The sequence below is a fragment of the Lineus longissimus genome, chromosome 2 (genome assembly GCF_910592395.1).
Source record: "Lineus longissimus chromosome 2, tnLinLong1.2, whole genome shotgun sequence".
NCBI lineage: Eukaryota > Metazoa > Nemertea > Pilidiophora > Heteronemertea > Lineidae > Lineus > Lineus longissimus.
The window spans coordinates 6,906,236-6,930,537 of NC_088309.1; the positions used below are offsets into that span (position 1 = coordinate 6,906,236).

The window sequence follows — 24,302 nt, forward strand, 5'->3', positions numbered from 1 at the left end:
AAAGCAAGTAAAAATTAAATAGTAAATTGCCTAAGATATCAATATAAAATTTAAAAACTAGGAAAACTAAAATGAAATCAAATTGCTATCTAGGTTATTTTTTGTATCAAAACAATTATATTCTTCAATCACACCACCTGTTTCTGTTACTCCGTACCGTAGTAGTGAGCTACACCTACAACTATTTCTGAAATTAAGTCTCGATTTTTTCCTCTCTTTACCTTGTTATCGTCGATGAATTGACCTGATAAAGTTGTCAACGTTTAGGAAATATAGGTTTGTATTTATGATACACTATATTTCTGTATCTTTTAGCATCATGTCCTTCTAATCTGCATAGCAAATCCTCTCACATCCAAGTTCAGTCCCATTCGGCTGTACATTTACACTACGAAATGTATGCAGTTCTCATGCATTCGCCCAGGCCAGGTACATTTAGATTTACAGTATGTCAGTACACTACGAAATGTATAGGCAGCAGTAGGCCTACGTAAAGATGTTGCCACACTATCAAGGACGGTCATGGGTGGATGCATGTAGGGTCTATACATCATTTATATGATGAAGTGTAGGTCGACTGCGACGTCGTCAAACCTTCCATACTACACCATGTCACAATTATGTAATAATCACCATTTTGTCCGAATGTTGACGTGCGTAGGCTATATGATATTTATCGCAATCACCCTCACTTCCTTTTATTGGAATAGACCTTTTGCCAGATACACCGGTAAGGGGTATCACCTTGGGTCGGGGAAAACAAACTATTTTTAAAGGGGGACTATAGGCAGGAGCAGAGGGGTTAATTTGGCCATCTTCAGGTGACTAATATACATAGTAAGTGCCCCAGGTCATGTCAGATTCAGCAGTAACTATATTCCCCGTACAAGCGTGAATCATTTCGACATACTGTGAGATGTGAGACCCCTATTGACGACTTCGTGTAACTTTATCTTGCCTGCCTAGCTGCTGCCAACACTGTCCCTTTAAAATAGGTTTTCCCAGTCAAAAGACGCAAGATGGACACCAGACAGTGCCTATCAAGCCATTGTCTGGCGTCTTTAACCAAGAAGATCTATTGTAAAGATGTATTCACAGTAAAGAGTAGCTATGGTCTTGGTGTGGTAGAAGACAATTTCATAGGCCTATTGTAGAAGCTGAATGGTTACAAAAAAATCTGATCACTCAAGTAACAGGCTGTCTCGGCTCAACAATGACATCAGCTGCTGAAAGTTTGTTCAGTTGGACCAGTTTTCATAGTCTAATCATCTCAGTGATTTCATTCTTTGTGAAGCCACTGTTTACAAGTGTGGTGGCAATCCTACAAAGTACAATGACTGATTGGAATTGGACTTTGATCAGGATATCAACATTGGTCTAGTTCTTTTTAGGACCTACTTGGATTTTGAACTTGAATCATCTCCTTGTTATTAGAAACAACTAGTGCTTCCATTGTAATTCTAATTTGAACATTACAGTATGTCAAAAAGCATACTACTAAACTGAAATCTTAATGTTGCAGATTTTGTTTTTTTCTTGGCCGCTGGTTTGTAGTTGCATAAAATTGAAAGACTTTAATACAACTGGGCCTTAGGTTTGACATCAGAGATATGAATTCATGAGCCCCTCTGCTTATTTGAAGAAAATATTGAAAATGATATTTCCATGCAGTTTCATGAAAAACAAAAAAAATCTGAAATTTTAGGCTACTTTTGGTACACCCCTTTTGTCCTGTATAGACGTATCCCAGTAATCTGCTCTGTTTTTAAGAAATTCATGTTTCTCTACCACTGTTTATCAGGTCATTCAGTTCTGTTGGTTGGTGGTATCGTATTAGTGTGTTTAATTCTGACTAATGGTTACTTGAGGAAATGGTTATGTAAAAGTTGTGATAAAATATGCTCCATTACCATATACTATACGATACTTGTACTGGAGCTATTTACTTGTACTAGCGTTCATTGGAAGGTGCATGACTAGCACTTGTGTTGAACCAACTTAGGTAAAAGTGGAGTTTTGTTTAAAATATCGTGCAATAAGTGATGCACTATGTAGGGTGTGAGATTAAAACAACTGGAAGCCAAAATTACTGATCTTGGCAGATGGCTACATGTGGCCTATGACATGGCTGTAGTCACAAGGCTCTGGCAGTGTAATTTGCTCTTCCGGTTTCCTGTTTACAGATTTTAAAACATATTTTTTCTCCCTTTTTCAGAGATGACAAGTCCCGAAAAAATGACCATTCCATTTCATGTTGTAACGGGTCTTTAACATTCCACTTAGCATTTCAGGCAAAATTGCATGCTTTCTACATGTGTTACAGATTTGATCAACAATTTTTTGGCCTTCAGGCCTATCTTACACGGTATGGCCAATTAAAAAAAAATTGTAGTTATAGTGATATAAGTATACACTCTTCTTCCAGCACGTATATTTACACCTAAAAGTGAAAATAATCATTCCATCAGGATATTATAAAACTACTTTTTCATCAACAGTTTGAAATCTGTTTGAAAAGGATAATTACTGCTAACTGGATTGTTAACATTGCTTTCACAAGCTTAGATAGTTTGGATTTTCTTGTGTCACACCCTGTGAGCAACTCCAATGTTTGTCACACCATTGACTAATTGCCATAACCAGGCTAAGCAGCCTATCAGTGGAGCAGGGCTGCGGCTGTGGTGTAATTCAAGCGGCCACCTGATCATAAATTGCCTTAAATTGAGTTGTTATTAATCAGAGAGAAATGAAATAAGGTAAGGAACCATCCTTTCATGGATTTTGAAAAAGCCTTTATTTAAACATTTAAAAAGTAGTCAAAGTTCAAATTAGATCTGCATGAAAAAAACTTGTTGGGATTAATATAGTTCTAAGAGTTTAAAAGCATTCAATGTCCTTTATTAAGGGCTTTATATTCATTGTGGGTAGGTTCTCTACACCTTATACTTTGAACCTGTCACATATATAGAATGACTTTTAATATGCAGTCCAAGCAGTCTGGGTGTGGTCGGAACTCATCCATATGCCAGAAGTTAAAATACCTAGAGTAATCATTGTACTAAATTATCCGTGTTTGTCTTTAATAAACCACTTCCTACATTCATTCATGCATTCATGCATTCAACACGTTTAATAGGCCCAGGGAAATGACCTTGAGTCCAGCCTTGAATTTTGTGTGATCCTCGAAGTGCTCAGCCATGCATGCGTACAAATTCCTGAGATTCCCTTGAAAGTTAGACAGTGATCTCTTAAATAAGTGGAACCCGCAATAGAAAAACTTTTAAAGTTGTTTTTATCAGAAAAATAAAAAAACTTCTAGAGCTCCAATTAAGCCATGCAAGTGATTATGTAATAGTTGTATTATAAGTGGTGGTTGCCATTATAATGCATAGACCTGTTTGGACACCAGCCGTTTATACGCTTACAGCACATGAAGTAACAGGCCCAGCCCCATTACAGCCGGTCAAATTTTTCCTTTACGTCAGTCTCTGTGCGGGAGAAATAGTGGACACAGACCGGCTGGGTCATTTGTGACACAGTTTTCCAAAAGACTTGATCAATAGCCCGTTGATGACATAAACTGCTTAAGAAAGTTGCCGTCATTTCTTCTGTCCATATCTTTTGGAGTGTTGTTAGACGTGTGAGATCTTGGCCTAGTTCATGCGAGGACTATCGATTTGGTCTTTTGGAGTGTTTGTGATGTAATGACCTGGTCTTCTCTGATAAATGGATGTTTAAATATCAAGCGGGACACTAGCTAATCAGTCAACTCTCTCAAGACTCAAAGACAACAAACTGCCTGACAGTAACTACCAAGATCTGAGAAACCAATCAGCCCAGACAAGTCATTAAACGGTATGTATTCTTCTATTTCATCGTCATATTCTCGAGGTAGGGCAGTATGATCTTTAGTGTGATGGTATGTCGTTCATGATCTGTCAAGCATGACAAACGTTGGATCCGACACAACACAACGTTGCAGCTACTGAACTTTTGAATGGGGCTTTGGTTGAACATTTTTGTGGACAATAGGCAAGACTTGTACCTGTTTGCCTGGTCGGCTAATTCTGGCTATTTTGGCGCGGTGCTCTAGGCAAGAAGTGTATTTATGGCTCACCAGAGTTATGTATCGTCAAAAATATGGTGAGTCAGTCTATATCCCCCTTCCCTTGGTTTTGGTGTGAAAGTTGTTTGATGTAGTTTACAAGCAGAGCTAACAGTTTTGTGGTATTCCAAGCCATTGCTTGTGAATCACTTTGGTCTCGAGAAGATCAACCCCCAATCTCCTTTTATTGAATTAGGATAGCTTATTCATTTTTAAACGTCGATTGTCATTGACCTTTGACCTGTTTGAGAAACCCCTTCTCTCCTATAATTTAATCGTGATAGCCTATCCCCCAGAGGGCTTGATTGCAGAATCTTTGACAACTACTTGATCATATTCCCGAACCCAAGTTGGAAAAGCAACAAATGATCTTTTAAATTATTCATCATGTTTTTGTTATTCTGTTAATAGTGTTATTGATTTGAGTTGGTTTGCCACAGCCCGACATCACAACCACACATACACGACCTACACTACAGCCCAACATCAGGTTATTACAGTACACACACGACTTGTGTTTTTCTTATGTTCGTAGAACAGGCAGACTTCCATGCCCGCACAGGTGCAATATGGGTCAGTGAATGCCCACTGGTGTCCAGAGACACCAAAAAACTATAAATCTCAATAAATGGCCATGCACTGCCTGAAACGATCAACCAGAGTGGCGAGCCTTGAACGCTGAGAATCGGTGAATCTGTAACCCCCAGTATAGTATCATACAAGCTTTTGATATATCGAATCATAAGCCTCATTCATATATATGTAAAGCCTTTGGTTAGAATTGGAACACGATAAAAGGACTAAGACTAAGAGTATGAGGACATCACCAAGCACTCAATCTTTATAGATCCTTCACCATGTTTGAAATGTTCCCAAGTTATGTCCTGTCCTTGTGAGTATATGATAATTCTGTGATTTTGTTATCTAAGTTCATATTTGATGGACTATCTTTATCAAGGAGATGTAGTTTTCAGCATTTGACGGTGTCAGCCACGAGTACATGCATAGACAGGGAGTGTTACTGCATCTGTCTGAATATCTTGTACGTCAAAATGAAAGTGGATTACCAATTACATGTATGTTGACTTGAACCAGGGAAGGGCAGAATTTCTCTGCTCCTAAGAATTCCTAAAGTGCATTGTTGGCAGTTTTGTCTTATGAATAAAACACTGTCACCAGCAGGTCATTCCGTGGCAAATTGTTCATGTGTTCTGCCAGAGGGATAATTGGGACTCTTCACACTTTTAAATGGTCTTGAACTGTAGCTGCAAACTGTTTCAAGTTTGCCTGTGTACATTAATTTTACAACACAGGGGTACTTTAACTTTTTTTATGCGAAGACGGCTACATGTCAGCAGTGAACGTATCCCCTTTACAATAGGTTTTCATTACACATCTAAACCTCCCGAAGGTTTCCAATTACATTGTTACGCTAGTCCCAGGTGTACCGGTACCAGCAACGCTAAAATTTTCCTGACTCCTGATGTATTTATGTTGTTAGCTACCAATATTTCCTCCCAACGTTTTGTTTGCCTCCAGACAGAGCATGTCTGGCATACCATCATAGATATGATACCTCATTAAACCGTCATTTCAACGAAGAAGAGTGAGAATTTGATTGTCTCCAAAACACATTTTTCATGTTGAAAGTGTGTGTTATGATCGAGATCTGGTGACCGACATTCATTAGCCCACCGATCTGATCAGTTTAGCCGATATGTTCATTTGTAATTGTAAAATGAATACTGACGACTTTAGTACTACACGTATTTCATGCATTGTTAATAAAGTACTTTGAATGGTTTTGTAACTGCCAGACAGTCATGAATCAAAATATGATGATAACAAAAAAAATTTCACACACAGAAATACCACTGATACACTTTTGGAAACTATTTCAATGCTTTGTACTAGAATTGAAAGTTTGATTTGAGAGAAACATTTAAAATCCACGAAACACTTTTTTGGCTGGTCATTGCTTAAAAAGTGGCACAAGTTATAAAAGCCCCAATCACCATATTCCGATATGACTGAGAACAAGATTCTCTTTAATTGCTTTTATTCACATGGATGTGGTGGTTTTATAGGAAAGGCATCGAAAACGTTTTTGCGATTTAAAACGCTTGCAAAAATGTGGGGTTTTACAGTCTGGCTTTTACAAACGTCCAACAAACCTTTAAAATAATATAATTACTGCCATGTTTATTTATGATCTTTTCACTTTCTTTTCAGAATCATGATGATACTGGACAGCATGAAACTACCACACACGATCGTACTCTGGGGCGTCCTGGCGCTCGTTCCGTGGGTCAACTTGCTCAGCGGATTATCAAAATGGTTCTCGAGCATTCGCGTTCTCGAGACAATCATTTTAATGAACCCACATTGTACATTACAGAGAATGTTCGTAATGGATGAAGTGACATTGTCCTACATTACATTCGTGTTGGCCGTGATACCAATTATATCAGAATGCGTTATCATCGGAGCATTTATAACATCTATTTTATACAGGTAAGTCTGATTTGAATGTCTAATTTTCGTAATTGCATATTTTTGGAAGTTCCCTGTTGTAAATTCTACCTTGTATGAAGTGATAATAAATAATGCCTCGTATAATTGAGATATAATATCATAAATATGATTGTGACAGACCTGTCTTGTCAATATCTTACCAGCTGGATGTAGACAGACAACTTGTTATGATATATAACATTGGTTTTGTATTGCATTGATAGTGGCATCATTAATCATGTACATGTAATTGTGGAAAAAACTGAGCAGTTATTTCCTGTGTTCTGGTTGAATTTAATATGGATTGACTTTGGAATTGATATGATATTTATGCCCCACACCCATGTTAGATACCAAAGCGGCCGTGTGCATTTTCAAATCATTCTTACAATATAGTTCAAAACTTGTGTGGAAAATCTCCATGAAAATGAAAAAAGGGGGTAATTTTTGTGAAAGAGCTCGTTTCAAAAGAGGTGCATCATTACATATTGTACCAACATTGTAGACACATTTCTGAGAACCATCCAAATATAAGAAAGGAACTTCGAAAGATAATATGGGGGCAAAGTTGGTATTTGTTCAAGTGTCTTATTGTTGTAGTGAGTCATGTGTATTCCGTCATACTCATTGCAGACGTCACAGATCTCATCACAGATCTCATCGGCTGTTTTATGATAAACAAAGTGTGTAAATATGTGTCAGGTCTCCTAATGAATATTGATCCGCATGTAAGAGCGCCATGCTCCTCTCCAATTCAATGATATATGTCTGTATTTGCAATGCAAAGCAGTTTTTCACAGTTGCGAAGTCAAGATGCAGTCTAGGCTTGCATATATACGCCTAGTTCCGATATTGCACTGTTGTGTTAGTGTTTATGCAGTTTTCAAATGATTTTCTATGATCTTGTTTGCAAGTCACAACCGTGCTGTAAGCTGTTAATTGAGTCTGAAAAACCAATATATTATAAGGGCCTATCTTATGTCTTGCTTGTCCCTTTAAAATCTCAAGGCATGGGTATAACAATCGGCATCCAATGAAGACATGACAATTTAGGAGGCATTGTCTCAAAGCATCACAATTCGATTCAAAACAAAACAGCACATGTAGCACGGTGAGAATCCAAGCCGAACACACCCAGTTTGTGCTTGTGTACCTGTCTGTTGCGTCATTAGCATCATTGAGCCAGACAATTAATTTCCAGCTCACACCATTGACAATACCCTACAAATCATAGCGGGAATTCCATGGTTACCAAATCGCAACTGCAAGCTGTTGCTCTCTCCTCATGTGGTACATTGTAATAACATGAGCCGCACTTACACCACCTGAAAATGGACCACCAATCTTGGTTCGGGAACCAATGCCGCACCATCGAAAATCCACCGCGCCATTTCGAAAACGCCGCCTGGAGCCGAACCATCTAACTAGCTAATTGCCGATCCATTTGCGCTTACACCACGACAAAGCCGAGCTTTCAACAAGCCGGGCGAATTTGGACCATCAAGCTTGGGACAAATTCGCTCGGCAATTTGTATCGGCAATGGATTGCCGAACCAATTTGTCGCGGCAATGTGGTGGTGTACATGCAATTGGTCCACCAATATTTCGTGGTGTAAGCGCAGCTTTGGATGCGTTCTTGCTTTCCCCCCCCCCCGGTGGCAGCATCTGATGTTATCCCCACATGTGGATTTCTTCCCATGGGGTGCTCATGCATAGATACTGATCATAACCGTGGGTAGGATGAGTATATTATAGGATCACAAGATGCAAAAACTAAAATAATGATGAAAGTATCAGACCATGATCTTGTCTGTAATCTGTTGTCATATGTCTATGTTATTAGTGATGACTATTCCCATTGGCTGTGGGACCTCATTATTGTTGTATTATTGTGAAGCTTTTAACCCATGTTCACTCGCCGACTTGAAAAACAAACTCAAACATTATTTCCGCTTTTATTTTCCAGTCGCCTGCAGTTTTACAAAAAACCAAACCGAGATTCTTTAATAGGGGATGCGCCCGGTGTGTCAATCATCAAACCTCTCATGGGACTTGATAACTTTTTAGAAACAAATTTAGAAAGTCACTTTCTAATTAGTTATCCAAAGGTGAGACCTGACAGATTTTCAATTCCTTTCAATAAATGGCATTATTCATTGAGTAAAACTTTATCAGATAATGGATTCATGCATTCTGATTACAAGTTGAATTGTCATTGACCATTAGACCTGAGCCCCTACATGTAAGCCGGATCTCCCTCTGCTGCTGGCATGAGCATCCGCAACCACAATTTCCTTGAATTGGTCTCTTTGGCCTTTGGGATGACAGTATCAGAATTGTTCCTTCGTCATGGGGTGTCAAAGATATAGAAATTCGAGTGTGGTACCAAGTGCAGACCAAAGTCTCATGAAACTTGTCGTTGATCTTTATTCGGTTTTGTACATTTTGTTGTTCTTTCTCTTCCAGTTCGAGTTACTATTCTGTGTTCAAGATGATCAAGATCCAGCCATTAACGTTGTCAATAAATTCATGGAGCGATATCCAAAAGTTGACGCTAAAATTTTTCTCGGTAAGTGAAAACAGCAAGTTAAATCTGGATACAGTGCAACTAATTTTAAAGCACCCTGCAGCATTCATTTCGCTCAACCCTGTATAGAATTTGGGTCACGAATTTCAAAGACTTTTTGCTTTCACTTCTGTTAAATGGAGAATTAGAAAAGACTGATGGTCCAGTGAAGTTGCCTGGTGAGCAGACCACAACCACTCCTCTTAATTATGACGGCTTAACTTCAAAGAGGAGCGTTGATCAATACATCGCTGGTATCGACCCAGTCTGCCTCTGCCACTGGGTCATGAATCACTGGTTTGTCGATATTTTGATGAATGGCACAGAACAGCAGAGTTGGCTGTGTGCTGTGTTTAATAAAGCGGTATTTGGAGAAGCACAGTGGTATAAAAACAAAAGGCTGTCCAGATTCTACCATAAGCTATAAAAGCATAGAGTTAGTGTTGTTGGCAAAGCAGACATCCTTGATGGAGCGATGAGTTTTCCTTAATGTCCTCACCTTCCAACAAGACTGTCTAAGACTAGCCTTTTGTTTTTGGTGTCGGTCACTCAAAATTAGCATTTTATTCCACCTTCCCCAGCATTCACATTCACTTGGCTTCACCTAATTGGGTGACTCTTTTTATCTTTTCAGGGGGTAAAGATGGTGTCATTAACCCTATGGTGCACAACATGGCCCCTGGCTACGAGAATGCAAAATATGACTTAGTTTGGGTTAGCACGAGTAGGATAAAAGGTAAGCATGAAATGTAGGAAGATCCCAGTATATTCTCCTTGAGTTGATTGATACCAGAAAATGGATACCATCGTCTGACTACACCTGTCTACCACAGTAAAATGGTTAAACCCAATGTCATTGATATGGTTAGGGAGTTTAAAAAATCGCCTGTCTGCTGCATGAGATTTTGGAACTCAACAGCACTGTTCAAATTGAAAGATCCATACGCTTTTATACCAAAGCTATCAAAAATAACAATACTAAATGTATGTGTGCCAAAAACTGAAGTCTGACGACTCATGCTGGAATCTAACCAGGTCTTACACAAGGTTTATTTACTGTTAACGACCTGGATATCGTATGATTAACTCTGGCCATTCATGGAGTCACTTACATGTGTTTGTGAGTGTGACTGATTCATGTTCATGGCAGCTGGAATAATGATGGGGCATTTGTTCCGTAACATAAGACAAGATTGACATGCGGAACTAAATAATTAGAGGTATTTTGCGTCTTGAAATTATGTCATTGGTAGCAGTTAGTAAATCTAATATCAGTTAATCTAATATCAGTTTAATCAGTCCAACTTTCACATTGTCTGAACTATCAACAAAATAAAGAGATACCTGACGAAACGTTTGTGTATGATGAACGTTGATATATTCAGTGGTGGGCAAGGTCAGGGAATCATATCTTGCTGATGACCTGCCAACTGGCAAAATCATCAGGGGTTTTAATCTGAAAGAGATAGGAAGGTTTTATTTACCACTGAGGTGACATCTCGCTAGGTCTTGAACCAGGACAGCAAATAACTGATAATCATCTTCAACCTGTTTCTTGAACTAAATTATAAGATCAGGGTAACAAAAGAACATTGGATTCTTTGGAAACCGTACTGGCATAAAAATTTCTCTGAGTAGCACTTCAAAATTTGACATAAACAGCCTGAACACATTTTGTCATCTGACTTCTTTCCCTTGGTAGGCCCTATATTATTTTGGCATTTTTGAGAAACTGGAAGTAAAATATTAATTTTGTTTATAATTTCAGCTACCACTGATCTCTTGTACGACATGGTTATACGAATCCAGGATCCCAAATGTGCTCTTGTTCATCAGATGCCCTATACTACTGATCAGAAGGGTTTAGCGGCAACTGTAGAAAAGGTAAATAGCCCAGTGTTGACAAATATCTCCTTCAAACGGCCAAACTGAGGCTCAATCAGACGACTACCATTATTGTCATTTTCTGAAAACTTAAGTGTGGATGGGAAAATATTTGAAGAAAAGTATGTTGTTGTATTTACGGTGTGAACATGTTTCTTCAATTCGTTCCATCACGTCAGGTTCAGCTGACAACACAGCCAGAGATGGCAGTTTCTGTTGCTTGAGTCGAATGAAGAGTTAAGAATGAAATTCTGTAGGATGGCTTGAAGCTCAGTTCACACTCCTATGATAGTGTATAATGTCAACAACACTTGCATATTTCTTTCATATTTCTTATATGCCAATACTATTTGCCTAAGCTAGGGGATTATAAGTAGAGACCAAAATCTCTGGTAATTATGCAAGACATCACTCCAAATGGGAATTTTCAAAATTGATCTGTCTCAGAAATTCTGTCTTACTCGTAAGCAAGGTTTTTACATGACTTGGAATGTGTTCTTTAGAAGGATAAGGCCTATAAAATAACATCTTGTAAGCTTACTTAAGTGACTACTTTCAAATCTACTAGGTTTCGTAACCAATGTGTTTAACACCTATGTACAGTTTGTTTGGTGTTAGTGTTATATGGCCTATATGATTTAAGTAATACATGTATATGAAGTTCAATTCAAGAATGAAGAAGGGGTGTGCGTCCCTGGGCGATATCAAAAAGTACGCTTGTACTTAAAATCAAAATGTTTGTCTCGCTTGCACAAGGTCCTAAATCTGATTTAGTTTGAAAGGGTCTACCATGTATGATGTATATTGAGAAAAATGTGGCTAGACTAGAGTACCAAACACGATCTTGCTCTTGCTGCAAGAGTATATGCTTATTTCTTGAATGACACATCAGTAATCAGATCGGCTCAAAATATCATGATGGGTACTGGCAGTCTGTATTTTGAATGCTTATATGTTACATAAACTTGCAGTAGTTTTAAAACTGTCCAAACGTTTTCTTTCAGGTGTACTTTGGTACCGCTTTGGCCAGGATGTATGTCGCTGTCAATGTGTGGGGCTTCTGCTGTGTAACAGGCATGTCATATCTCGTCAAGAAGACAGAGTTAGACAAAGTCCATGGCCTTGTTTGGTATGGGAAATACTTAGCTGAAGACTTCTTCTTATCACAGGCCCTCCATTCCCAGTAAGTATATTTTGCTCAAACGTTTCTGTGTATGACACAACGGATAGTACCAGTAGAAGACACACGAACAATAGGTCAAAATTCTGTGGGTGGCTTTGTCATAAGAAAAGCAATGCTAAGCCTATGTTGACAATGACATGGAAGTCCCAAGGTGCTAACATTTTGTTAGTATATAACTATTTTCAGTCAGATACAAAATTGAAGTTTTGAATACAAATGCCAACCAGTGACTGCCTTAGGATGATGAGAATTTGAAATTGTAAATCTGCCACAGATTATATTGTGTATCTTGCTAACTAAAAATATTGACTTGGAACTAATCAGTTTGGAAAATAACATCAGCTGTAGGATTACTCACTCAAGGTTAGCTTGTGTGAATATACAGATTTTTGGTTTCACTTTGTTCAAACATCAATATTTGTATTTAGGCAAGTATGAAGTGAATTTGATTTTATCCCATAGTTGAACAAGCAACTTATGGTGTGTTAACTTGGAATACCTAAATGTGTGGTGTGTGGTGCTTTGGAAGTGCTTGTTATTTCTTGGCAAGGTCACTCAGCTCTCATAATCTACCGGTTTGGCATTTAAAAAGTCAGCCTTTCAAGACTGATAAGCATAGCATAAAATGTCATTAGTTAAAGTCACTGTTTGTTTGGAATATCTAAGAAATATCTTGAAACTTATTGGCAACATTAAATCAAAACTCTTGATCATTGAGCTTGCTTGATAATCGGTCTTTCAAGGGATATATCTGAATCATCCCATTGATAAAACACAATTTAACGTCAATTTCTGTGTTTCTCTCTCCAGGGGTTTCCGTCACCGAGTAGCCTCAGTCCCAGCTCAGCAGAACGTCGCTAGCACCTCAATCGCTGCTTACAAGGACCGCATGGTGCGATGGCTGAGACTGCGTATGAACATGATGCCAGTTGTGGCCGGATTCATCGAGCCGATGATTGAATGTTTTGCCCTTGGTGTCTACATGTCGTGGTCGGTCTACCATTTCTTCGCGTTGAATCCCTACATCTTTTTCGGGTGCCATGTGCTAGTTTGGATTGCATTAGATTATATTTTGATAAGGGGAGTTCAGGTAAGATTCTTATCAAATCAGTTTGTGTAGTAAACAATGTAAAGGGAGGTGTTTTACAATTCTTGTAATGTATCAAAAGCTCAGCAGATGATTTTATTACTGGGTTTATAAGACACATAACACACTAAAATACAAAGAGTGCTCAACATAAAGTGGAAGCAAGAGAAAAATATTGCAAGCTAAGATTACTGTCTTCCAAATTCAAGTTCCAAGTCTGTTGGTGATGTGATAACAGACAACATATTTCGTGTCTAGAGTTTAAAATATGCTGGCCCACCTGTATCCATTCTATGCAAGGTTTAGTTTTTTTCTGAAATAGGGCGAACCTAAAGTTTCCTAAGTTGAGAGTACTTAAAAGGAAAAAAATTGTTATACTTATACTTACTATCATAATCTATTATCATAAATAAACTTGATCTTTTTGTGTTATCATAATCTCATGCGTCTTTCTCGTCTCATTACAGGGTGCTGAGCCATTGCCATTTTCCATCCCAGAGTTTGTGGTGGCTTGGTTTATTCGTGAGCTATTAACGGTGTGGGTCTACTTCGAGGCCCTCTTCAACGTTAGACATATTAGGTGGGGAAAACGCAGGTACAGACTTTCATTAGGAGGACATACAGAAATCGTCTCGGACAAATCAGTTCTACCCCTATGATGGCGCTATTGGTGCCCAGTTACCGGGACCATGGAGACTATTTTGTTATCAGAGTATACTCTCAACTCTCAGGGTAGACTGCGTGACTTAAAGTGTTCCCAAAAGGTACCACCACTAGTCCAGATAGTTTTGCACTATCACCACAGTGTCTATTTTGGAGATGACCTTCGAAGCCTAGTTCTTAGTTTGAAAATCGTCTTCTTGTCAGTTTGAGAAATGAACTCCAGGGCTTTCAATGGAAGCGTTGAATTTAGTATTGATGAGAATGCTATGTTCTTTAGTTTACAATCAACCAAACCATTTTTATATGGGCTGAAAGGTGCTAAGTAGTACACAACATCATCTGTTGCATCCCGACACCAAGGGTATCATACCACCTTACATTTTCATCAGTTTAGGAGTTAAAGCAATATGAGAGTCTTGGGGTCAAGATGCACCGGTTGAGTTGATGTGGAAAATACAGTAGATGAACTACCCGGTACATGTAGCACTGTGTCTAAACAGGAATCTATAAATCTGTCAATAACATATCTTCAGGAGATACTTTCAGCAGCTCTCTGTTTAGTAGTGTAGATATTAGGCTTGATTATCGGCAAACTTTCTTCAAGTTTATCAAGCATGATCATAGCAGAAAAGAAGTTAGGTTTAGAAAGTTTAGGAGATTGTTTTGGTGTGGTGTTAGCACCTGCTTTCCTAGATCTGCAGAGGTCTTTTGGAACATGATGTTCAGTTTGATGAGTGTTTTGAATGCTTTTAGCTCAATGTCTGTGCAGTCGTTTTATTGAAAGGCTGTGTAGACCCAAGATGGACACTGTGGTTTGATGCATGGTGCCAAGACAAACCAAGCCAATGTTTGGCCAGGTTCGAATGTGAGTGGATTTGGAGACTTCATAAACAAATTGCAAGTTTCATTGCAAGATGCGAAATATACCAAATGAAATATTTCTAAGTGCATTGCCCAAATAGTATCTTGCTTGTCCAGAGGAATTGGGCCATTTCTAACAATATTCAAATAATGCATTTCCAAAAGAACTTTGAAGTCGTTTTTTTTTTAATCTCAAAAAATGAATGTGGTGCATTTCAGGTTGAAACTCGTCAGAGGCTAGTTTTCTATGTCATTGTACATAATACCATTCATGTGTTTGTGTATTATTCATCTGTACATGGTTTGTACATCTTCCTCACAAAGTAAATTATTTGTTTGAATGTTTTACAACTGTATTGCATACTTTGTTAATGTGTATCAGCGCAAATGCAGTTGTTATTATATATCTGCTAAAATTTTATAGAAAAAAAAATCAAATAACATATTTCACTATGTTGACTCTTTATTCTGCTGGGTATACCTTCTGATGTTTGGTTTGGTTTTTACACCCTTATTTTCTGGAATGGACTCTTCTGAATCATTGACTAGATGAGTCTTTGAAGGGAAATTGGTTGAAAAAGTAAGAACAAAGTGTTGCCTTATCAAGAGGTGTCTGCCTCCTTTAGAAAAGTGAATGATGAATTTCGAAACCAGACAAGCTAGAATCACTGAATAATTGCAATTCTTTGACAAGAGAAATTTTGTAATAATTTCAGATATTTTCACGAATCAAAATAGCAGAAGTTGCCGTTGAGTTGAAGATATTGTACAATTTTATCTTTATCACAATTTTTTGGGTCATTGACCCTGGCCCTGAATAAATAAATAAGTTACATCCAGATGGAAGGGCAGTTCAGAATCTCATATTTATTCCATATGTTTCTGATTTCTCTGTCAACCTGTAGTGTTTTTAGAGCATTGTCAATTCATCTTCACAAAATTATGAACCAATGGCACTTTTGGCTCACTCTGAATATTTCCTGTAAAAGTTTGAAATCATATAATTCTTGCAAAAAATGTATTTGCAGTGATGTGCTGTAATCAATTTTGTCATCTATCATTTCTGTTGCATCCGACTCGGTTGGGTATAACAATAATATCAAGCATAGCATGTTCATCAACTGAAGCCTTAAGTTGTTCACTCAGAAAGGTCCCCTGGCAGTCAGGCATTCAGTTTTTGTGCTGGTTGATATTATTTGTTTGAATCAGAATCAGAATCTAGAGAGAAAAAAGTGACAGTTTTTGTATCAGGAAACAGATTACAGTAGAACCTATCGAGAACATCCTTAGGAATGAGAAGTGCTGGTCTTTATAGCAAGTGTACAGAGGTTAAACTGAATGAAAATGAGCACGAAGGGATAAAAATCAGTGAACATGTAGAGGGTGTCCTCATAACAGAGGTGTCAGCTTAGAGAGGTTCCACTGTAATTGGGTTAAATTGCTGATTATGTGTATCATTCATGCAGCTAGACAGTAATGGTGCTAACTGTGATGAACATTGTTTCTGCTTCAAGTTACTAATTAACTATGTAATTAATTAATTAAGAGAATATTTTTTGCTCATTGCTCTTCTTTCCATTGAAGGAACGTTGAGCATGTGTTTGATTAACTCGTGTGTACATAATCAAGGACCGTTCAATGTACTAGTCTTTCTATGAAAGGCTCTAGTCTAGATGATTGCCGTTTTTTAAAACTGAATCAGAGATAGTGGGATTATCTGTCAAATTGGAATCTAATATCCTGAGATATCATAACTGGTGATTGTTGTCTCTTGATTCACTCGGATTTTGAGAAGATTCCCCCAGATGTGCTATTAAAGTTTGATCCTTAAAGTTTATATCTGGATATGGTTTAAGTGTTTATTGATTCAGTTTTCTCATTGGAACGTCTTTTGTCCAGATATACCCTTTAATGATTTAAAAAGAATCATCGTTAATAGCTACATGTAGGAAGCTTGTACCCGGATGATCGGTGCCTAAAGTCCATTTCAACTGGATTCTTTATAGGCAGCCAGGAATGTAAAGTGGTTTATCATGTCATGGACTTAGTCACGGTTCTCATTCAAGCCTAAAAGTCTTTTTTTCGTATGCGATCTATTTGCATTGACTACTTTTGCAGTCGTTCAGGAAAATCGAAGGGATGACAGCTTATTATTTAATCATCCATCACCCATTCACTTGATTAACTACGATGCAACAAGTGTGATTAGGTATCGTGTACCGGGTACTAATAAAATGATTTTGTGTTTGAATGGGGACTGAGTTAGTATGTTGCCTGGACACTTTGTATAAAAAACTGTATATTGTAGAATTTAGGTTTACATTAATAACTGGGGGCCATCCTTGGATGATGAAAATATCTGAATATTTTATACACCACTCGAATCAGATTTTAATGATGCACAAATACACCCAAATGTCGTTGCCCTAAATCTTTATCAAATGTTTAATCATTAACATAAACTTTTTCAGATATTAACCCTTTCACTGCCTATGCAGAGAGCAGCGTGGGATATCAAACTTTTCATTTATAATATATGAATCGCAAAGAAAGTCTTGAAGATATCAAGGGAAGTTTGGCCTTTGGTGTGTCAAAGATTCAAAGCTTGGCGTAGATTAATGTTGTAGGTTTATTAAGCTGCTTTATAGATCGCGGCACTAGGGGTGGAACTGCAAGGCAATCATTATTGACGGTGATGAATCGATTTCTAGTCTAAATCACCCCACTGTTCTGTGAGAAAATAATAACAGATTTTCCTTCAGAGAAGACATTTGTAGAAGAATCGTATTCACACCATGAATGTTATTAGATGAGCATAACACTGTGTGATTTGAGAAACTTTTCCATAATTGTTCACCGAGTTATTAAGGATCATACATGCATAATTAACTAAAGTAAACATCTAGATTTTTCTAAGTGTAAATAAAATATTGTATTTGATGTTTATAAGAAATCATTTTGTTACTTCAAATTCATTCCATATACTCTCCTAGATGCTTTGTTTCTGCTGCATCTGCTCAAACTCGGAGGATGATTTTAAAATGCAGCGTCTAAGGCCTGCCCTGGTAAAAACTGTCAAATTGGCCAATTATAACCTGGTTTTCTGCTTGGACTGATTAGAAAACATCCCAGAGTCAGGTTGTGACATTGTCTTTGGCAGGTAACAACCCGCCTGATGATCAGACTAGTCAGACGTATGTGCACTAGGTTTCCTTCTTGGCCCAATCATTAGTCATTCAGTGTGGTCAGCTTGTGACTTTGTTTCCGGATCGCCATTGATATGCCAGGTCTAATGCCTTGGGGGGAACCTTCAGAAGTTACATATTGGCAACTGCACCTCTTGATGTGACTCTGGGAGGGTCGAGTATACTACTTGGCGTCTGAACACACCAGTGTCTTTAAGTATAATGAGCAAGTGTCTTTGGTTACTGAGAGAAACCAGCTTACCTCACACCTTTTGCCATGTTGATATTGTGCCATGACGCAGTCGCTGGTTTCCTTAGTAGGCTTTAGGTTGTCCTGGCCTAGGTCACTAAGACAGCAGTCCAACTGAAGCCATGTTGTCCTACCATCACAACATGTCTGACAAATTGTAATACATTAGGCCAAACCGGATCACAAATGAGAAGGCTAGGGCTGCTGACTGCAGAATCAATGAGTATTCTACACAACTGTTGACTCATGGACTTGGAATGAACAGAGAGGATGACTTCAACTGTCCTTTTCTACTCTCATGTTGCTTGAAATGTAACTATCAACCTATCACATGTACAGTAAGTCTGGTTGTGACATTGTCTTTAGTTGGTAACAACCACCATGATTAAACTAGCCAGACAGTGTGTCTTCAGTACACCAGGTTCCTTCTTGGCCCAATCATAAATCATTCAGTGTGGTCAGTTTGTGACTTTCTCTCCAGACCAACACTGATATGTCATATTGTGAATGAACAGCTGTTGACTCATGGACTTGGAATAAAAAGAGGGGATGACTTCAACTGTCCTTTCCTACTGTCATGCTGCTTGAAATGTAACTATCAACCCATCACATATACAGTAGTAGGTCAGATTGTGACATTGTCTTTAGCAGGTTACAACCACAATGATTAAACTAGTGTGTCTTCAGTGCACCAGGTTCCTTCTTGGCCCAATCATAAATCATTCAGTGTGGTCAGTTTGTGACTTTGACTCAAAACCAACACTGATAATGTCATATTGTGAATGCACAGCTGTTGACTCATGGACTTGGAATGAACAGAGAGGATGACTTCAACTAGCCAGACAGTGTGTCTTCAGTGCACCAGGTTCTTTCTTGGCCCAATCATAAATCATTCAGTGTGGTCAGTTTGTGACTTTTCTCCAGACCAACACTGATATGTCAGATTGTGAATGAACAGCTGTTGACTCACGAACTTGGAATGAACAGAGAGAATGACTTCAACTAGCCAGACAGTGTGTCTTCAGTGCACCAGGTTCTTTCTTGGCCCAATCATAAATCATTCAGCGCGGTCAGTTTGCGACTTCAACTGTCCTTTCCTACTGTCATGTTGCTTGAAATGCAACTATCAACCTATCACATGTACAGTAAGTCTGGTTGTGACCTTGTCTTTAGTTGGTAACAACCACCATGATTAAACTAGCCAGACAGTGTGTCTTCAGTACACCAGGTTCCTTCTTGGCCCAATCATAAATCATTCAGTGTGGTCAGTTTGTGACTTTGACTCAAAACCAACACTGATAATGTCATATTGTGAATGAACAGCTGTTGACTCATGGACTTGGAATAAAAAGAGGGGATGATTTCAACTGTCCTTTCCTACTGTCATGTTGCTTGAAATGCAACTATCAACCTATCACATGTTCAGTAAGTCTGGTTGTGACCTTGTCTTTACATGGTAACAACCACCATGATAAAACTAGCCAGACAGTGGGTGATATGAATAAAGACCAGCAAATGCTTTTACTTCAATTTTGTACAGAAAGGCCTAGTGTATATGTACATGAAGTTTTAGATAAAAGCATTTGCTAGTCTTTATTCATATCACCCACCAGGTTCCTTCTTGGCCCAATCATAAATCATTCAGCGCGGTCAGTTTGTGACTTCAACTGTCCTTTCCTACTGTCATGTTGCTTGAAATGCAACTATCAACCTATCACATGTTCAGTAAGTCTGGTTGTGACCTTGTCTTTACATGGTAACAACCACCATGATTAAACTAGCCAGACAGTGGGTGATATGAATAAAGACTAGCAAATGCTTTTACTTCAATTTTGTACAGTAAGGCCTAGTGTATTATGTACATGAAGTTTTAGATAAAAGCATTTGCTAGTCTTTATTCATATCACCCACCAGGTTCCTTCTTGGCCCAATCATAAATCATTCAGCGCGGTCAGTTTGTGACTTCAACTGTCCTTTCCTACTGTCATGTTGCTTGAAATGTAAGTATCAACCTATCACATGTACAGTAGTAGGTCATGTTGTGACATTGTCTTTAGCGGGTATCAACCACAATGATTAAACTAGCCAGAGAGTGTGTCTTCAGTGCACCAGGTTCCTTCTTGGCCCAATCATAAATCATTCAGTGTGGTCAGTTTGTGACTTTGACTCAAAACCAACACTGATAATGTCATATTGTGAATGAACAGCTGTTGACTCATGGACTTGGAATGAACAGAGAGGATGACTTCAACTAGCCAGACAGTGTGTCTTCAGTGCACCAGGTTCTTTCTTGGCCCAATCATAAATCATTCAGTGTGGTCAGTTTGTGACTTTTCTCCAGACCAACACTGATATGTCAGGTTGTGATAGAACAGCTATTGACTCATGGACTTGGAATGAACAGAGAGAATGACTTCATGTACAGTAGGTCATGTACAGTAGGTCAGGTTGTGACATTGTCTTTAGCGGAAAACAACCAATATGATTAAACTAGCCAGACAGTGTGTCTTCAGTGCACCAGGTTCCTATCTTTTGCCCCAATATCACGGTGGCATTTTAGATTAATGTGCTTTTTGGCTCACCGGTACGGCGAGTCTATACGACACTGCAGTGACTGTCGTCCGTAGTCGTCGTCGTCCGTCGTATCCTATTTCAAAAACAGTGGCACATTTCTTAACCGCTAGGGCTATGGACTCAAATCTCTGTATGCATTACCCCCTAGATCAGATGACCTATGACACTGAATTTCGGTCCGGTTTGATTCTTGACTTTGCCACTAGGGGGCCAAAACAGAAAACATAAATAGTGTGATATCTCACTTATCAGTGATTTGTTTTGATGAAATTTTTATGGTAGGTACTTCTAGCAAGGATAAATCACATTATCAGAAGTGTTTTTGATTGGACTTACTTTTCAAGGCCACAGAGGTCAAATGGCATAAATTTGCCGTTTGAGTGTAACTATGGCACGTTTCTGTACCAATAAAGCTATGAACGTGAAATTTGTTACACATGACTCCCTTCATCATATAACCTCTGACACCGAATTTCGGTCTGATCTGATTCTCAACTTGGCCACCAGGGGGCCAAAACTATAAAAGGTAAAAAGTGCAATATCTCGCTTAAAAGTGTTTTGTTTTCAATTTTATTTTTATGGTAGTGTTGTATAGTAATTGTAAAACCTTTCTTATGAGTAGCACTGTAATGTGTAAATCTTGGAATTAAGTGTGCGGGATTATTGGAATTGGGTTCAGATAAGATACTGGTGGATAATCGTGGCTGTCCCCCCTGACCAAGAAGATGAGGAAGAGTCGAGACCGCCTCCACAAAAAGCTGAAAGGCAAACCTTCCCCAGAAAACCTGCAGAAATACAGACACCTGAAGAAAACCATCCAGGCAAAAACAAGGAGGAACTACTGGAGTCACATGAGTAACATCTTCACTACTCAAGAGGATGGGGACCGCCAAACTAGCCTCAAAAAGTTTTGGACCTACATCAAGCATAAACGAGTTAGGAAACATTCAATCACGAAACTACAGGTTGGAAATAGCGTCTTCACCCAAGTCAAAGATATGGCTAACGCCCTAAACCGCCAGTTCACAGGTGTCTTCAACAAAAAGCAGCCCCTAAGCCTTTCTCAACTGTCAGGTGACAAGGCTCAACGCTACCCATCTAGAGTCAACACCATGCCGGACATCGAGGTTAACGTCCAAGGCGTCGAAAAACTCCTAAGCAACCTGAACCCAAATAAAGCAGCAGGCCCAGACAACTTCAGTCCAAGGATACTGAAAACGCTGTCCTCAGTCCTGGCGCCCACTTTGACTATAATATTCAGTCGGTCCCTGATGGAAGGAGTGGTACTAAGCGACTATAGACATGCCCTAGTGACGCCCATCTACAAGAAAGGGGACAAATCAGATCCGGCCAACTATAGGCCAGTCTCCTTGACTTGTATCTGCTCCAAGTTAATGGAACATGTTGTAACTAGTAACATCATGAGGCACGCACGCAATCATAACCTCCTGTATGATCTCCAACACGGCTTTCGAGACAAAAGATCTTGTGAAACTCAACTACTAGGTTTCATTGACGACCTGGCAAGAAACATGGACAAAGGCAAACAAACCGATGTGGTAATAATGGACTTTGCTAAAGCATTTGACAAAGTGGAACATCTCAGGCTCTGCCACAAGCTAAGACGATACGGCATCCGTGGCCACACCAACCGATGGATCCAGAGCTTTCTTTCAGGGAGAACCCAGAGGGTGGTACTCAACGGGGAGAGGTCGGAACTCGGTGATGTGCTATCGGGTGTCCCTCAAGCTTCGGTCCTGGGGCCGTGCCTGTTCCTATTTTACATAAACGACATGCCAGATGAAGTCAGATCAAGGATTAGACTCTTTGCAGATGATACAATAATGTGTATCACTGTTAGCGCCGATTCGCCATACACACTGCAGGAGGACCTAGACCGTCTGTCGAAATGGGAGCAGGATTGGTTCATGCTTTCCACCCCGACAAATGCGAGGTTATGTCTATAACAAGACAAAGGGATCCAGTACTCCGGTCATACCATCTAAGAGGCCATAAACTAAGGCGAACAGACAAAGCAAAGTATCTCGGGGTCACAATAACAGCTACGCTATCATGGAAGCAGCACATGAACAACGTGACGTCCAAAGCAAATTCCACACTTGGCTTCCTGAGAAGAAACCTACGGGTGAACTCCAGAGAGATAAGAGAGAGGGCATATTTTGCGCTTGTCCGTCCAAACTTAAGAGTACTGCGCATCGGTTGGGGACCCACATGACCAAAAGGCCACAAGAAATATCGAGATGGTACAGCGCCGTGCGGCAAGATATGTTACAGGCCGCTTTGAAAGAAGAGCGAGCGTGAGCGCGATACTCCAGTAACTCAACTGGACCACCTTAAAGAAGAGACGCTCGAATCAGAAGCTAGCTATGATCTACAAAATCAGGAACGGTCTTGTAGCTATGAACGAAAGAGACCACGGCCTAATACCACTCACAAGCAAAGGGCGGAATAAGAATTCATGCAGCTACCATATACCAAGGGCAAACAAAGACATATAAGAACTCGTTCTTCCCCTCATCTATAATATAAGGTTGTGGAACAGTTTGCCCGATGTGGTCGAGACCAGCTCCAGTCTTGAGCAATTCAAGACTGGACGGAAAATCCATCATTAAACAATAACTGACCCAGAGCTCTGTAACATCTTGAGCTCTGGACTCATAAGTGGCCACCAACATCTGGGCCATTTACCCGCTGCGCACACACATTACCAGTTACATTAATCTTCAATATGATGAAAGAAGTTAACTTAACGGAAGAAGAAGAAGAAAATTCCCACGGTCTACTTATAATTCTCCATTCTCCCCAGCGTGATCAATTACATGATCAATTATGTCAGCATTGATGCGGCTCCTCATTGGGTGGAGTCCGCACGCTCTTGGCAGTTTAGAGTTAGTCATTACAGTTATTCCAGTCTCCCAAGCCTTTCCAGTCACGTGCACGAATCGTCATCCCGACGAACTACTTTAAATCTTGTGAAACAGTTTTAGAATAAAGGATCCGGACGTTAGAAGGCAAATTCAGGACTTCTTACTTTTGTAACCTGTAAAAATATAACAGTAGGTACTCAGAGCAAGGATACATCACATATCCTACGGGTTTTTGATTTGACCTTATTTTCAAGATCACAGAGGTCAAATGGTGTGAATTGGCCGTTTGTGTTCAACTATGGCACGTTTCTTTACAACTAAAGCCATGAACTTTAACTTAGTACACATGACCCCCTAGGTCAGATGACCTGTGACACTGATTTTCAGTCCAGTCTGATTCTCGACTTGGCCACCAGGGGGCCAAAAGTGAAAACCTAGAAAGTGTGATATCTCGCTTATTAGTGATTCGTTTTCAATAACATTTTTATGGTAGGTTCTCCTAGCAAGGATACATCACATAATTATCATAGGAGTTTTTGATT

The 24,302-nt window shown here is 39.2% G+C and overlaps 1 protein-coding gene across 2 annotated transcripts; it reads left to right on the forward strand.

The window, feature by feature from the left end:
- The first annotated feature begins 167 nt into the window (after positions 1 to 167).
- Positions 168 to 17,816, forward strand: LOC135482443 (ceramide glucosyltransferase-B-like). 2 transcript variants are annotated; one of them, XM_064762434.1, is made up of 9 exons: positions 168 to 276; positions 6,504 to 6,619; positions 8,586 to 8,727; positions 9,086 to 9,188; positions 9,820 to 9,921; positions 10,954 to 11,069; positions 12,074 to 12,252; positions 13,063 to 13,342; positions 13,807 to 17,816. In XM_064762434.1, the coding sequence occupies exons 2-9, from the start codon at positions 6,507 to 6,509 to the stop codon at positions 13,996 to 13,998; spliced, it is 1,227 nt and encodes a 408-aa protein (XP_064618504.1). In that variant the 5' UTR covers positions 168 to 276; positions 6,504 to 6,506; the 3' UTR covers positions 13,999 to 17,816. The 2 variants fall into 2 exon arrangements, with proteins under 2 accessions (XP_064618504.1, XP_064618503.1); XM_064762433.1 differs by lacking the exon at positions 168 to 276 and adding an exon at positions 3,680 to 3,855 and having other exon boundaries at positions 6,338 to 6,619.
- Positions 17,817 to 24,302: the final 6,486 nt, after the last annotated feature.